Here is a 16,606-nt window from a genome sequence, read left to right on the forward strand (position 1 = left end):
GGGGGGCTAAACTACGGGGAGCTAACTACCTTGGGGCTAAACTACAGGGAGTAAACTACTGGGGGGCATTACTACTGGAGGGCTAAACTACAGGGAGCAAACTACATGAGGGCTAAACTACAGGGAGGCTAAACTACTGGGGGCATTACCACTGGGGGGGCTAAACTAAAGGGGGGTAAACTACTGAGGTCATAACTGCAGGGGCATTACCACTGTGGGCTAAACTACTGGGGGCATAACTAGAGGGGGCAAAATGACTGTGGGCATTATCATTAAGGGCATTACTACTGGGGGCACTACTAATGAGGGCACTGTAAAGGGGCACTTCATAAGGGGCATCACTCCTGGGGACATAGGGGCACCACTACTTTGGGCTCTATATAAGGGGCACTACCACTGTGGGCACTACCAGTACAGTGGATATTGCCTAAGGGGCATTACAACTGTGGGCATTATATATGGGGAGCTACTGCTGTGGGCATTATGTGTATTATGGGGTGCTACTACTTTGGGCATTATGTGTATTAGGGGTGCTACTACTGTGGGTTTTGTGTATAAGGGACACTAATGTGTTGTAATGGGAATAAGATTGTGCTACTGTGCGGCATAATTTTAATTGGGGATACTATTGTGTGACCACGCCTCTTTCTTTTTGAGACCACGCCCCTTTTGTATGCACACGCAATACCTTTATCGCATTGGCCCCCGGGGAGAGGGGGGTGAGTTCCATCACCTCTCTAGGACCACTTTAAGCACTGGGCAGGTCCTTTATTAAGGGGGCCTTGTGAGTACTGCCCCGCCATTGATAGCTTCCTGAGATCCAGTCTGTCAGTCTCTGGTGGTTCCATTCCCAGCCTGTCATTCCTGGAGTTCCTGTGGCCAACATCTTGTTTTGGGATTGAGTCCAGCTTGTCTCCTGGTTCTGCTTTCAGTGGATGTGATCCGATTCCAGTACACCTCGGAGCCTCGGCAGATTCTCGTTTCACCTCTCGTGGCGCCGTGAGTAGCGGCTCTGGTGCATTTAGTGGCAGAGGTCACATCTTTTGTTATACTTTCTTTGTATTGTGGTTCTCGCAGCCATTGTGATTTACTTTGCCGAGGGAGTCGCATGTTGTGTCTTGGCTACGATCCTTTTTGTTGTGCACCTTGAGTGGCGACGGAGTCGTCTCCTTCAATTCCTCCTGTTTGCTTTGGTTCCTGTGTTTGTGTTTTGGCGGCCACGACGCACATAATCATTTTATTGTTTTCTCTGTATTCTCTTCCCGTAGTTGGTACGTGAGTCTTAGGTAGTTTTCCCCTTATTTATTCTCAGTCTCAGTCGGTGCCTTGTACCTCGTAAGACCTGGTGGCATGGGAGTCTGGGCGGACCTAATTCGCCCATTCAAACGCAGCTGCTAAATGAGAAAACTAGCTCTGCAGGCACCTACCAACTACTGGGAGGAATAACGGAGTCGGGGGTTAGCTTAGGCAGCTGCAGTTATCCATATCCGGCTGCAGCTCCACAAGTGAGTGCTGGAACTCCCCAGTCGCCACTCACCCTCCTGAGTTCCAGGCACTCAAACTCATAATACTCTCTCCCCAGTCCCTATCTGCACCAAGCCTCATGCCCTCTTTCTTTTTCCTCCAGTCCCTATCTGCCCTTACCCTACTCTCCACCCACAGTTCCCATATTCCCCTACCCCCTCTCTCTCCCCAGCCCCCTCTCTTTGTATGCAGCAAGTGTGAAACAGTCAGATCAGTATTATTAATATTACCAGCAGCAGGTTAGAAGGCTGTAACATCTCTCTTCAGTTTCACTTTCGGTTTGAGCTGTGCAGCTAACAGAGGTGAGGAGCAAAGTTGGCTTTTATTATATAGGAAGTGTTGCAAATCTGTTAAATAAAATAAAGAGTTGGGCGGTTTCTATATAAAAAAAAAAAAAAACAGTACTCAGCTAAACTGCTGAAGATCAGGTCAGGGGCTGGATGTAATGACACCTGAGTTTGGCAGCGGTGCAGAATGTCAGCCGAACTTGGATGTTTTTTTAAAAGGGCAATCACTTACAAGGCATTTGCCTTGTACGAAATTGCCCCTTTAAAAAAAAGTCTGGGTTCGGCTGGCATCTCGCACGGCCTTCGAACTCGTCCATAATTGCATTCGGCCCCAGGTGTCTCCTGGGTCTAAGAAATAGCAGGAATGGACTATTTTTGTGATACAAGTTCCAAGAAGGAGTATTCAAATATACCAATAACAGCAGAAGAACTTCCTGTTTCCAGTAACAAAGAAAAAATGACAATAAGATGTGCCAGTACTCAGTACTCTTGAGGACCATCCCGAAAAATGGTCTGGAAAGGAACATCCTAAGATAAGTGCAGTGGTTCCCAAATGCGGTCCTCCAGGTACTCCAGCAGTCCAGATTTTAAGGCTATTCATGCTTAGGTAATGGTGACTTAAATTAGCACCTAAGTCAGTTTGATTATGCCATCTGTGCACATGCAGGGATATCTCTAATACCTGGACTGTTGGGGTGCCTTGAGGACCACGTTTGGGAACCAACGGATTAGTGAATGGAAAAATTCCAATGACATTATCTTGCACAATGTATTTCAGGTAAACTCCCAAATGATGGATTTGTTGTAACTTCAGCTGGAAATCTGAAATGCCAAAAGATAATTCACCTGATTAATGTAATACAGACGGTCATTGTGGAAGCAGTAAAGAAAGCACTTACAGCGTGTGACAGAGATGATATGAGGACCATTAGTCTCCCAGCAATTGGAACAGGTAATAAAAATTGTTAGACTCTTATATTAATTCAAGCTCATATACAGGTATCAAGTCAGAAAGTCGACAAGTTCTGAATGTTGACAGTCAGGATGTTGACACAGACATAAGGTCTACAAGAAAAATGTTGACATTCACAAATGGTTAAAATGTTGTCATGTTTATAAAGTCAACATTTAACATGTCATCACCAGAATGTCAACAATAAATTCTTCTGGTAATTTTAGGGTTAGGGTTAGGCTAATTATGCAAAAAAACTGTATGTTGACATCCATTATTTAACTATGTCAACATACGTGAATGTTGACATTTTTCTGGTTGACCTAAGGTCCATGTTGATATTTTGACTGTAGTAATTCAGAACCTGTTTAAATTCTGAATGTCGACTTTTCATAGTACACCCTAAATAAAAGCCTGTGTTCAAATGACTATTTACTCTATTTTCCTATAAATATTTATAATATGTGTAAATATTTAATGGAGGCTAAAGTGTATAAGAAATGAAGGGCCTAATTCAGACTTGATTGCTGTGCTGCAAATTACACTGTCCTGCGATCAGATAGTCGCCGCCAGGGGGAGTGAAAATTTGCCCCGTGCAAGTGTGCGTTTGCATGTGTACACTGTGCGAAAATTCCCCTCAGTCAGCGGACAGCTGCAAGACTGTTCATATCATAATAATGTTTTTCCCATTCAGTCTATACGTAGCTCAATACTTACTCCTCCAGTGCGGAAAAATTCAGGCTAATCGGGGCCGGAGCTGACGTCACACACCCTCCGTCAAACTGCACCACACCCTATTACAAAAACCTGCCTATCCCCTGTCTTTTCCCACACACTCTGCTGGCTGTTAGTAAGAAGAACTATATACTATGTAATAATTAGTGATGTGCACCGGACATTTTTCGGGTTTTGTGTTTTGGTTTTGGATTCGGTTCTGCGGCCGTGTTTTGGATTCGGACGCGTTTTGGCAAAACCTCACCGAAAATTTTTTGTCGGATTCGGGTGTGTTTTGGATTCGGGTGTTTTTTTCAAAAAACCTTAAAAAACAGCTTAAATCATAGAATTTGGGGGTCATTTTGATCCCATTGTATTATTAACCTCAATAACCATAATTTCCACTCATTTCCAGTCTATTCTGAACACCTCAAACCTCACAATATTATTTTTAGTACTAAAATTTGCACCAAGGTCGCTGGATGACTAAGCTAAGCGACCCAAGTGGCCGACACAAACACCTGGCCCATCTAGGAGTGGCACTGCAGTGTCAGACAGGATGGCCGATTTAAAAAATTGTCCCCAAACAGCACATGATGCATAGAAAAAAAAAGGCGCACCAAGGTCGCTGTGTGACTAAGCTAAGCGACCCAAGTGGCCGACACAAACACCTGGCCCATCTAGGAGTGGCACTGCAGTGTCAGACAGGATGGCACTTCAAAAACATTGTCCCCAAACAGCACATGATGCAAAGAAAAAAAAGAGGCGCACCAAGGTCGCTGTGTGACTAAGCTAAGCGACACAAGTGGCCGACACAAACACCTGGCCCATCTAGGAGTGGCACTGCAGTGTCAGACAGGATGGCACTTCAAAAACATTGTCCCCAAACAGCACATGATGCAAAGAAAAAAAGAGGCGCACCAAGGTCGCTGTGTGACTAAGCTAAGCGACACAAGTGGCCGACACAAACACCTGGCCCATCTAGGAGTGGCACTGCAGTGTCAGACAGGATGGCCGATTTAAAAAATTGTCCCCAAACAGCACATGATGCAAAGAAAAAAAAGAGGCGCACCAAGGTCACTGTGTGACTAAGCTAAGCGACACAAGTGGCCGACACAAACACCTGGCCCATCTAGGAGTGGCACTGCAGTGTCAGACAGGATGGCACTTCAAAAACATTGTCCCCAAACAGCACATGATGCAAAGAAAAAAAGAGGCGCACCAAGGTCGCTGTGTGACTAAGCTAAGCGACACAAGTGGCCGACACAAACACCTGGCCCATCTAGGAGTGGCACTGCAGTGTCAGACAGGATGGCACTTCAAAAAAATTGTCCCCAAACAGCACATGATGCAAAGAAAAATGAAAGAAAAAAGAGGTGCAAGATGGAATTGTCCTTGGGCACTCCCACCCACCCTTATGTTGTATAAACAGGACATGCACACTTTAACGGACCCATCATTTCAGCGTCAGGGTCTGCCACACGACTGTGACTGAAATGACTGGTTGGTTTGGGCCCCCACCAAAAAAGAAGCAATCAATCTCTCCTTGCACAAACTGGCTCTACAGAGGCAAGATGTCCTCCTCATCATCATCCTCCGATTCCTCACCCCTTTCACTGTGTACATCCCCCTCCTCACAGATTATTAATTCGTCCTCACTGGAATCCACCATCTCAGATCCCTGTGTACTTTCTGGAGGCAATTGCTGGTGAATGTCTCCTCGGAGGAATTGATTATAATTCATTTTGATGAACATCATCTTCTCCACATTTTCTGGAAGTAACCTCGTATGCCGATTGCTGACAAGGTGAGCGGCTGCACTAAACACTCTTTCGGAGTACACACTGGAGGGAGGGCAACTTAGGTAGAATAAAGCCAGTTTGTGCAAGGGCCTCCAAATTGCCTCTTTTTCCTGCCAGTATACGTACGGACTGTCTGACGTGCCTACTTGGATGCGGTCACTCATATAATCCTCCACCATTCTTTCAATGGTGAGAGAATCATATGCAGTGACAGTAGACGACATGTCAGTAATCGTTGGCAGGTCCTTCAGTCCGGACCAGATGTCAGCACTCGCTCCAGACTGCCCTGCATCACCACCAGCGGGTGGGCTCGGAATTCTTAGCCTTTTCATCGCACCCCCAGTTGCGGGAGAATGTGAAGGAGGAGCTGTTGACGGGTCACGTTCCGCTTGACTTGACAATTTTCTCACCAGCAGGTCTTTGAACCTCTGCAGACTTGTGTCTGCCAGAAAGAGAGATACAACGTAGGTTTTAAATCTAGGATCGAGCACGGTGGCCAAAATGTAGTGCTCTGATTTCAACAGATTGACCACCCGTGAATCCTGGTTAAGCGAATTAAGGGCTCCATCCACAAGTCCCACATGCCTAGCGGAATCGCTCTATTTTAGCTCCTCCTTTAATGTCTCAAGCTTCTTCTGCAAAAGCCTGATGAGGGGAATGACCTGACTCAGGCTGGCAGTGTCTGAACTGACTTCACGTGTGGCAAGTTCAAAGTGTTGCAGAACCTTGCACAACGTTGAAATCATTCTCCACTGCGCTTGAGTCAGGTGCATTCCCCCTCCTTTGCCTATATCGTGGGCAGATGTATAGGCTTGAATGGCCTTTTGCTGCTCCTCCATCCTCTGAAGCATATAGAGGGTTGAATTCCACCTCGTTACCACCTCTTGCTTCAGATGATGGCAGGGCAGGTTCAGGATTGTTTGGTGGTGCTCCAGTCTTCTGTACGCGGTGGCTGAATGCCGAAAGTGGCCCGCAATTCTTCTGGCCACCGACAGCATCTCTTACACGCCCCTGTCGTTTTATAAATAGTTCTGCACCTCCAAATTCAATGTATGTGCAAAACATGGGACGTGCTGGAATTTGCCCAGATGTAATGCACGCACAATATTGCTGGCGTTGTCCGATGTCACAAATCCCCAGGAGATTCCAATTGGGGTAAGCCATTCTGCGATGATGTTCCTCAGTTTTCGTAAGAGGTTGTCAGCTGTGTGCCTTTTATGGAAAGCGGTGATACAAAGCGTAGCCTGCCTAGGAACGAGTTGGCGTTTACGAGATGCTGCTACTGGTGCCGCCGCTGCTGTTCTTGCTGCGGGAGGCAATACATCTACCCAGTGGGCTGTCACAGTCATATAGTCCTGAGTCTGCCCTGCTCCACTTGTCCACTTGTCCGTGGTTAAGTGGACATTGGGTACAACTGCATTTTTTAGGACACTGGTGACTCTTTTTCTGAGGTCTGTGTACATTTTCGGTATCGCCTGCCTAGAGAAATGGAACCTAGATGGTATTTGGTACCGGGGACACAGTACCTCAATCAAGTCTCTAGTTGCCTCTGAATTAACGGTGGATACCGGAACCACGTTTCTCACCGCCCAGGCTGCCAAGGCCTGAGTTATCCACTTTGCAGCAGGATGACTGCTATGATATTTCATCTTCCTCGCAAAGGACTGTTGGACAGTCAATTGCTCACTGGAAGTAGTACAAGTGGTCTTCCGTCTTCCCCTCTGGGATGACGATCGACTCCCAGCAGCAACAACAGCAGCGCCAGCAGCAGTAGGCTTTACACTCAAGGATGCATCGGAGGAATCCCAGGCAGGAGAGGACTCGTCAGACTTGCCAGTGACATTGCCTGCAGGACTATTGGCTTTCCTGGGTAAGGAGGGAAATTGACACTGAGGGAGTTGGTGGTGTGGTTTGCAGGAGCTTGGTTACAAGAGGAAGGGATTTAGTGGTCAGTGGACAGCTTACGCTGTCATCCAAAGTTTTTGAACTTGTCACTGACTTATGATGAATGCGCTGCAGGTGACGTATAAGGAAGGATGTTCCGAGGTGGTTAACGTCCTTACCCCTACTTATTACAGCTTGACAAAGGCAACACACGGCTTGACACCTGTTGTCCGCATTTGTGTTGAAATAATTCCACACCGAAGAGCTGATTTTTTTTTGTATTTTGACCAGGCATGTCAATGGCCATATTCGTCCCACGGACAACAGGTGTCTCCCCGGGTGCCTGACTTAAACAAACCACCTCACCATCAGAATCCTCCTTGGCAATTTCCTCCCCAGCGCCAGCAACACCCATATCCTCATCCTGGTGTACTTCAACAGTGACATCTTCAATTTGACTATCAGGAACTGGACTGCGGGTGCTCCTTCCAGCACTTGCAGGGGGCGTGCAAATGGTGGAAGGCGCAAGCTCTTCCCGTCCAGTGTTGGGAAGGTCAGGCATCGCAACCGACACAATTGGACTCTCCTTGGGGATTTGTGATTTAGAAGAACGCACAGTACTTTACTGTGCTTTTGCCAGCTTAAGTCTTTTCATTTTTCTAGCGAGAGGATGAGTGCTTCCATCCTCATGTGAATCTGAACCACTAGCCATGAACATAGGCCAGGGCCTCAGCCGTTCCTTGCCACTCCGTGTCGTAAATGGCATATTGGCAAGTTTACGCTTCTCATCAGATGCTTTCAATTTTGATTTTTGGGTCATTTTACTGAACTTGTTTGGGGGATTTTACATGCTCTCTACTATGACATTGGGCATCGGCCTTGGCAGACGACGTTGATGGCATTTCATCATCTCGGCCATGACTAGTGGCAGCAGCTTCAGCACGAGGTGGAAGTGGATCTTGATCTTTCCCTATTTTAACCTCCACATTTTTGTTCTCCATTTTTTAATGTGTGGAATTATATGCCAGTATCAATAGCAATGGCCTACTACTATATATACTGCGCACAACTAAAATGCACCACAGGTATAGAATGTAGATAAATAGTATACTTAATGACGACACAGAGGTAGGTACAGCAGTGGCCTTCTGTACCGTACTGCTATATATACTGGTGGTCACTGTGTCAGCAAACTGCAAAACTAAAATGCACCACAGGTATAGAATGTAGATGGATAGTATACTTAATGACGACACAGAGGTAGGTACAGCAGTGGCTTCCGCACCGTACTGCTATATATACTGGTGGTCACTGTGTCAGCAAACTGCAAAACTAAAATGCACCACAGGTATAGAATGTAGATGGATAGTATACTTAATGACGACACAGAGGTAGGTACAGCAGTGGCCTTCCGTACCGTACTGCTATATATACTGGTGGTCACTGTGTCAGCAAACTGCAAAACTAAAATGTACCACAGTTATAGAATGTAGATGGATAGTATACTTAATGACGACACAGAGGTAGGTACAGCAGTGGCCTTCCGTACCGTACTGCTATATATAGTATACTGGTGGTCACTGTGTCAGCAAACTGCAAAACTAAAATGCACCACAGGTATAGAATGTAGATGGATAGTATACTTAATGATGACACAGAGGTAGGTACAGCAGTGGCCTTCCGTACCGTACTGCTATACATAGTATACTGGTGGTCACTGTGTCAGCAAACTGCAAAACTAAAATGCACCACAGGTATAGAATGTAGATGGATAGTATACTTAATGACGACACAGAGGTAGGTACAGCAGTGGCCTTCCGTACCGTACTGCTATATATACTGGTGGTCACTGTGTCAGCAAACTGCACTACTGAAATGCACCACAGGTATAGAATCTAGATGGATAGTATACTTGACGACACAGAGGTAGGTACAGCAGTGGCCTACTGTACCGTAATGCTATATATTATATACTGGTGGTCACTGGTCAGCAAAACTCTGCACTGTACTCCTCCTATATAATATTATACTGGTGGTCCCCAGTCCCCACAATAAAGCAGCACACTGAGCACAGATATGGAGTGTTTTTCAGGCAGACAACGTATACTGGTGGTCACTGATGAGCAAAACTCTGCACTGTACTCCTCCTATATTATACAGCTGCTCCCCAGTCCTCCCCACAATTAAGCAATAAAGCACATTCAAGTTCAACAATAACGGAGAGGACGCCAGCCACGTCCTCTCCCTAACATTTCCATTGCACGAGTAAAAATGGCGGCGACGCGCGGCTGCTTATATAGAATCCGAATCTCGCGAGAATCCGACAGCGGGATGATGACGTTCAGGCGCGCTCGGGTTAACCGAGCCATACGGGAGAATCCGAGTATGGCTCGGACCTGTGTAAAAAGGGTGAAGTTCGGGGGGGTTCGGTTTCCGAGAAACCGAACCCGCTCATCACTAGTAATAATAGAAAATGTAGAGCTCTTCGTTACATATATTTTGCAAAAGATATGATAAGCCTCCAGGCCACTTCACGGCTGCTCTATTACTGGAGGTCCCTAACAAAGCTTAAGTCCAGGGCTTGGAACCCACAAAGTCGGCTCAGGCCCGACAACCCTAGGGCAGCACACCATTTAATGGTGTGCTACCCTAGGGTGGTCGGGCCTGAGCCGACTTTGTGGGGTCCAAGCCCTGGACTTATGCTTAGTTAGGGACCTCCAGTAATAGAGCAGCCGTGAAGTGGCCTGGAGGCTTATCATATCTTTTGCAAAACATATGTAACGAAGAGCTCTACATTTTCTATTATTACATAGTATATAGTTCTTCTTACTAACAGCCAGCAGAGTGCGTGGGAAAAATCCCTTTTGTTTTTCTTGTCTAGAGTAACCCCCTCCCGCAGCACCTGAGGATTGTTACCAGCTTGATTAGAGCAGTTTGCCACCATTTATTGCTATCCCCGGTCTTTCTCTGTTCAATCCTCAGATGGGATCCGGTCTGAAGATCGACAGTGTCTAGGTCGACAATGTTTAGGTCGACCACTATAGGTTGACAGTCACTAGGTCGACATGGATGGAAGATCGACAGGGTTTCTAGGTCGACATGTGCTAGGTCGACAGGTCTAAAGGTCGACATGAGTTTTTCACATTTTTTTTCTTTTTTTAAATTTTTTTATACTTAACGATCCACGTGGACTACGATTGGAACGGTAAAGTGTGCCGAGCGAAGCGGTAGCGGAGCGAAGGCACCATGCCCGAAGCATGGCGAGCGAAGCGGTGCACTAATTTAGGATCCCGGTCACTCTACGAAGAAAACGACACACAAAAAAATCCTCATGTCGACCTTTAGACCTGTCGACCTAGCACATGTCGACCTAGAAACCCTGTCGACCTTCCATCCATGTCGACCTAGTGACTGTCGACCTATAGTGGTCGACCTAAACATTGTCGACCTAGACACTGTCGATTTGATGAACCACACCCCCTCAGATGTACTGTAGTCACTGTGTGCTGTGGTTCCCGCATCTCTCTCACTGTCTCTCTGCTCAATCCCCAGTAGCAGTCTCTATGTCCTGTGACTACATCAGCCCTCTCTGACTATCTCTCTGTCCCATCATTCCTCCAGCTTTCTCTGACTGTCCCTCTGTCCCATCACTCCCCCAGCGCTCTTGATCTCTGTCAGCAGCAGTCTCTGTATCCTGATTCCACCAACTCTCTCTGCCTGTCTCATCACTCCCCCAGCTCTCTCTGACTGTGTCCTGTCCCATCACTCCCCCAGCTTTCTTTGGCGGTCTCTCTTTCCCATCACTCCTTCAGCTCTCTCTGACTATCTCTATGTCCCATCAATTCCCCAGCACTCTCTGACTGTCTCCCTGTCTCATCACTCCCCCAGCTCTCTCTGACTGTCTCTCTATCCCATCACTCCTCCACATTGGCGTTTCTATAATGGGTGCAGGGTGTGTAAGGCACACGGGCCACCAGGTCCAGGGGGGCCCACCCCGCACACACTGCACCCATTTGCTTAATACTTACCACTCTGAAGTCCCCCGTCGAAGCCATCCCTTTTTCGGCAGCGCAATAGAGTTTGAACACTAGGGGGAACAAACTCTATTGCACCTGCTGAAAACCCAAGAAAGATGACATGGCGGCCATTTTCCGGAGTTTTGCGCATGAGCCGTAGCAAAATCTTCGGGAAAACGTCCGCCGCGCCATGTTTCCGGAGGTTGGCGCATGCGCAATAGAGTCTGGTCTCAGACTCTATTGCCGCTGCGGAGAAGGATGGCACCGCCGGGGGACCCAGGAGAGGTAAGTATTAAATGCTGTGCCTCGGTCAGAGAGGAGGGGGCCCCTGAAGCAGAAGGCTGCACACTGGCCTCCTCCTCTCTTAAACCGCCTCTGCTCCTCCAGCAGTCTCTGTGTCCTGACTCCCCAGCTTCCTCTGTCCCATTACTTCCCCCAACTCTCTCTGACTGTCTCTGCCCCATCCCATCCCCAGTCTCTCTACTATGATTGCCCTGACTATCTGTCTCTCCTTGGCCCATTCCCAGTAGCAGTCTGTGTCCTCACCAGACTGTCTCTGTATCTTCTCACCTCTGTTGACAGTCGGCACTTCATGGTTTCTGCTCTCTGAGACAACGTGCATGCTGCTGTCTGAGGGCTCTTCTTGCCCCGCACAATACATGCACAAGCTCTTCTAGTTGAGGTCATGGTTATGACTAAAACCAAGTTGGGGAAAGCACCTCTGACGTCACCAAGGGGTGGAGCAAGGCCCAAACAGGGTATCCGAAATGTACCCTCGCTGGCTCGCTTCTCTTGCCACCAGGTTGCTGAAGAGAGTAGTTAGTGCCATGGATAGTGAAATGACTATCCCGCCGGCCTAGCTCCTCCCCCTGACGTCAGAGGTCCTTTAGCCCACTTGGTTCTAGCATCTACCCTGAGGTCATCTCTTTGTTGCGCAACTGAGTCATAGTGCCCAGTAGATGACTTCCTGCGATGTGAAGTTAGTGTCCGAGGCAGTTCAGAGTGCGGCGCAGCATGCCAGTGTGCAGGGAGAGCTGCAGGCCCTGAGGACAGCCCGGGCCCCATAGCAGCCACATCCCCTGCACCCACGGTAGTTATGTCACTGATCCCACAGATGTCACAGCAAGTATTACTGACACTTTTCTAATTAGAGCTTTTCTTCCTACAGCAATACAAAGTATCTGTTAGGCGCCGGGGTCCGCTTGTCCGCGCGGCCCGGCGCCTAGCAACTAGGGACGCTGTGCGCGTTCAGCCGCCGGCTCCCTAGCAACGCTAGACGCCGGGCGCGCTGAGCCGCACGGACCCTAGCAACGGGGACGCCACTGGCGGACCGCGTTCCCCGTTGCTGGGCTTAATGAACTAACACATACACCTGTCCTCCGGCCGTGCAGCAAGGCAGCTGCACGGCATTTATTCCAATCAGGCTCTAAGCAGCTGATTGGAGGACTCCCTGTTAAGTATCTTCCCAGGGCTTCTCACAGACGCCGGTAATAGCTTCCTGCATGCTGCTTTGGTTTGCTGAGAGTCTGTTTCCAGTCCTGCTGTATCCGGTCATTCCTGTCCTCAGAAGTCCAGTATTCGGGAGTTGTCATCTCATCCCAGGAAGTCGTTTTGTTCCCTGGAGTCCTGACTGATCACCGTTTAACATCGAGTGGTGTTTCGTGAGTTGCGGCTCTGCCGTGTGTTGCGGCTCAGCCGCTTTATCTTTATATCTTCTGTTGTCGGAGCATTTGCGGAGGGTTCCGCTTCCACAAGTCCTCTCTGGAACTCGGTGGTGCCGGGTAGGAGAAGTGGACAAGTGGATATTTTGGTTGTCCTTTTCTCTGGCGGTTTTTTTGCACATATTCTAGTTTTGAGTTAGCTTGTAGCCCCTGGCCTGGTTGTTTAGTCAGAGGGCCCCTTGTTATCTCCCTGTCTCGGATTTCCCTTTGTCTCTCACTAAGACCGGGGGGCATCGGAGTTGGGCAGACATAATCCGCCCTTCAAACGCGGCTGCCAAGGGCTCAAGCAACCATAGTCTCGCAGGGGATTTCTGACAGCACGGGTGAGACAACGGAGTTAGGGCGCCAGGGGCTATTTTCCATTCCCGTTCCCTTTCCCAGCATCTCGTTCCAGTGCTCCGGTCCTCGCAATAATATCTCCTCAGACCAGAGTGCTGGAATCATAACAGTATCTTCCAGCTGTTGGGGCTGACTATAGCTAGTGGGAGGATAAAATAAGCAAATAAATAACTTAGTTAAACTTTCTTTTTTAAAAGGACTGCAGAGAAAGTCAAGTTAAGACTTGTACAGCTAAATGTAGCATTATAATTCATAGTGTATGAAAATATTTCCTGTCTGTAGTTTATCTGTCCTATAAATGGAAGAATAACATATTATCATGTTTGGTACCTACTGTTTCAGGAGCAGCTAATCTAGATCCCAAGATCTCAATTAATCTGGTTATGAAAGGCATTGAAGAGTACCTAGCTGATCCTACCACAATGACCATCCTTTCAGAGATCAATGTTGTTGTATTTGATCCGGATGTTTATGAAGAATATTTAATTTTTTTTCAGAATTATCAGGTAAATATATAAAGATTATCTTGTTCAGCACCGTTCAGTTGTCAGTCACCAGTAACTTATGAAGCATATGTTGGTTTGCAGGCCCATATTTACATTCTGCCCTAAACTGGTACTAGTGATGTGCACCGGAAATTTTTCGGAATTTGTGTTTTGGTTTTGGATTCTGTTCCACGGCCGTGTTTTGGATTCGGACACGTTTTGGCAAAACCTCCTTGAAATTTTTTTGTCGGATTCGGGTGTGTTTTGGATTCGGATGTTTTTTTACAAAAACCCCTCAAAAACAGCTAAAATCATAGAATTTGGGGGTCATTTTGATCCCATAGTATTATTAACCTCAATAACCATAATTTCCACTCATTTCCAGTCTATTCTGAACACCTCACACCTCACAATATTATTTTTAGTCCTAAAATGTGCACAGAGGTCGCTGGATGGCTAAGCTAAGCGACCCAAGTGGCCGACACAAACACCTGACCCATCTAGGAGTGGCACTGCAGTTTCAGATAGGATGGCAGATTTAAAAAATAGTCCCCAAACAGCACATGATGCAAAGAAAAAAAGAGGTGCAATGAGGTAGCTGTGTGACTAAGCTAAGCGACCCAAGTGGCCAACACAAACACCTGGCCCATCTAGGAGTGGCACTGCAGTGTCAGACAGGATGGCAGATTTAAAAAATAGTCCCCAAACAGCACATGATGCAAAGAAAAAAAGAGGTGCAATGAGGTAGCTGTGTGACTAAGCTAAGCGACCCAAGTGGCCGACACAAACACCTGGCCCATCTAGCAGTGGCACTGCAGTGTCAGACAGGATGGCAGATTTAAAAAATAGTCCCCAAACAGCACATGATGCAAAGAAAAAAAGAGGTGCAATGAGGTAGCTGCGTGGCTAAGCTAAGCGTCCCAAGTGGACGACACAAACACCTGGCCCATCTAGGAGTGGCACTGCAGTTTTCTAGCGAGAGGATGAGTGCTTCCATCCTCATGTGAATCTGAACCACTAGCCATGAACATAGGCCAGGGCCTCAGCCGTTCCTTGCCACTCCGTGTCTTAAATGGCATATTGGCAAATTTACGCTTCTCATCAGACGCTTTTAATTTTGATTTTTGGGTCATTTTACTGAACTTTTGTAGTATACTTGATGACACAGAGGTAGAGCAATGGACTACTGTACCGTACTGCTATATATATACTGGTGGTCACAGCAACATTCTGCACTGTCCCCTCCTACTGTATACTGCGCACAACTAAAATGCAGCACAGGTATGGATGCATAGTATACTTGACGACACAGAGGTAGAGCAGTGGAGTACTGTACCGTACTGCTATATATATATATATATATATATATACTGGTGGTCACAGCAACATTCTGCACTGTCCCCTCCTACTATATACTGCGCACAACTAAAATGCAGCACAGGTATGGATGCATAATATACTTGACGACCCAGAGGTAGAGCAGTGGACTACTGTACCATACTGCTATATATATATATATATATATATATATATATATATATACTGGTGGTCACAGCAACATTCTGCACTGTCCCCTCCTACTATATACTGCGCACAACTAAAATGCAGCACAGGTATGGATGCATAGTATACTTGACGACACAGAGGTAGAGCAGTGGACTACTGTACCGTACTGCTATATATATATACTGGTGGTCACAGCAACATTCTGCACTGTCCCCTCGCACAACTAAAATGCAGCACAGGTATGGATGCATAGTATACTTGATGGTCACAGCAACATTCTGCACTGTCCCCTCCTACTATATACTGCGCACAACTAAAATGCAGCACAGGTATGGATGCATAGTATACTTGACGACACAGAGGTAGAGCAGTGGAGTACTGTACCGTACTGCTATATATATATATATATATATATATATATATACTGGTGGTCACAGCAACATTCTGCACTGTTCCCTCCTACTATATACTGCGCACAACTAAAATGCAGCACAGGTATGGATGCATAGTATACTTAACGACACAGAGGTAGAGCAGTGGACTACTGTACCGTACTGCTATATATATATATATATATATATATATATACTGGTGGTCACAGCAACATTCTGCACTGTCCCCCCCTACTATATACTACAATGCAGCACAGATTTGGAGCGTTTTTCAGGCAGAGATCGTAGATATTTTCAGCACACTGAGCACAGATATTTGCAAGCACACTGAGCACAGATATTTGCAGCACACTGAGCACATATTTGCAGCACACTGAACACAGAAACTGAGAGAACGCAGCCACGTCCTCTCGCTATCATCTCCAAAGCACGAGTGAAAATGGCGGCGACGCGCGGCTCCTTATATAGAATACGGATCTCGCGAGAATCCGACAGCGGGATGATGACGTTCGGGCACGCTCGGGTTAACCGAGCAAGGCGGGAAGATTCGAGTCTGCCTCGGAACCGTGTAAAATGGGTGAAGTTCGTGGGGGTTCGGATCCCGAGGAACCGAACCCGCTCATCACTAGTAATAACCACTGCACAAGTTCATACCCCTCAATAAAACACCCTATCCAGCATTACATGTATATGTATTGGAAAATACATGGCTGATAAAGATCATATGGACAAAAAAAGGAAAAGTAAATGCATTGAATCTAAGAAAATGTCACTTGGTGCCAATTTAGCCACCAGTAGCATACCTCCCAACTGTCCCAATTTTCGCAGGATAATCTAATTTTTTTGAGGACTGTCCTGCTGTCCCACCCGCGGGCTGCAGTGTCCTGTGGTGGGGTGCAGTGGGAGGCTCCAGTCAGTCACTGCCCTGCCTAGCAGAGCAGCAGTGAATAGACGCTGTGCGTATGCACAGAGTCTATTCACGGA

The 16,606-nt window shown here is 47.0% G+C and overlaps 1 protein-coding gene across 1 annotated transcript in view; it reads left to right on the top strand.

Moving 5' to 3' along the window:
- LOC134943465 (protein mono-ADP-ribosyltransferase PARP15-like) overlaps window positions 1-16,606 on the top strand; it is a 175,712-nt gene that overhangs the window by 77,151 nt on the left and 81,955 nt on the right. Inside the window, exons 2-3 of the mRNA XM_063932296.1 lie at window positions 2,590-2,763; window positions 13,588-13,745. Of these exons, the coding sequence (XP_063788366.1) occupies window positions 2,590-2,763; window positions 13,588-13,745 (332 nt within the window). The remainder of the gene's footprint in view (window positions 1-2,589; window positions 2,764-13,587; window positions 13,746-16,606) is intronic.

This window comes from Pseudophryne corroboree, chromosome 7 (genome assembly GCF_028390025.1).
Source record: "Pseudophryne corroboree isolate aPseCor3 chromosome 7, aPseCor3.hap2, whole genome shotgun sequence".
NCBI lineage: Eukaryota > Metazoa > Chordata > Amphibia > Anura > Myobatrachidae > Pseudophryne > Pseudophryne corroboree.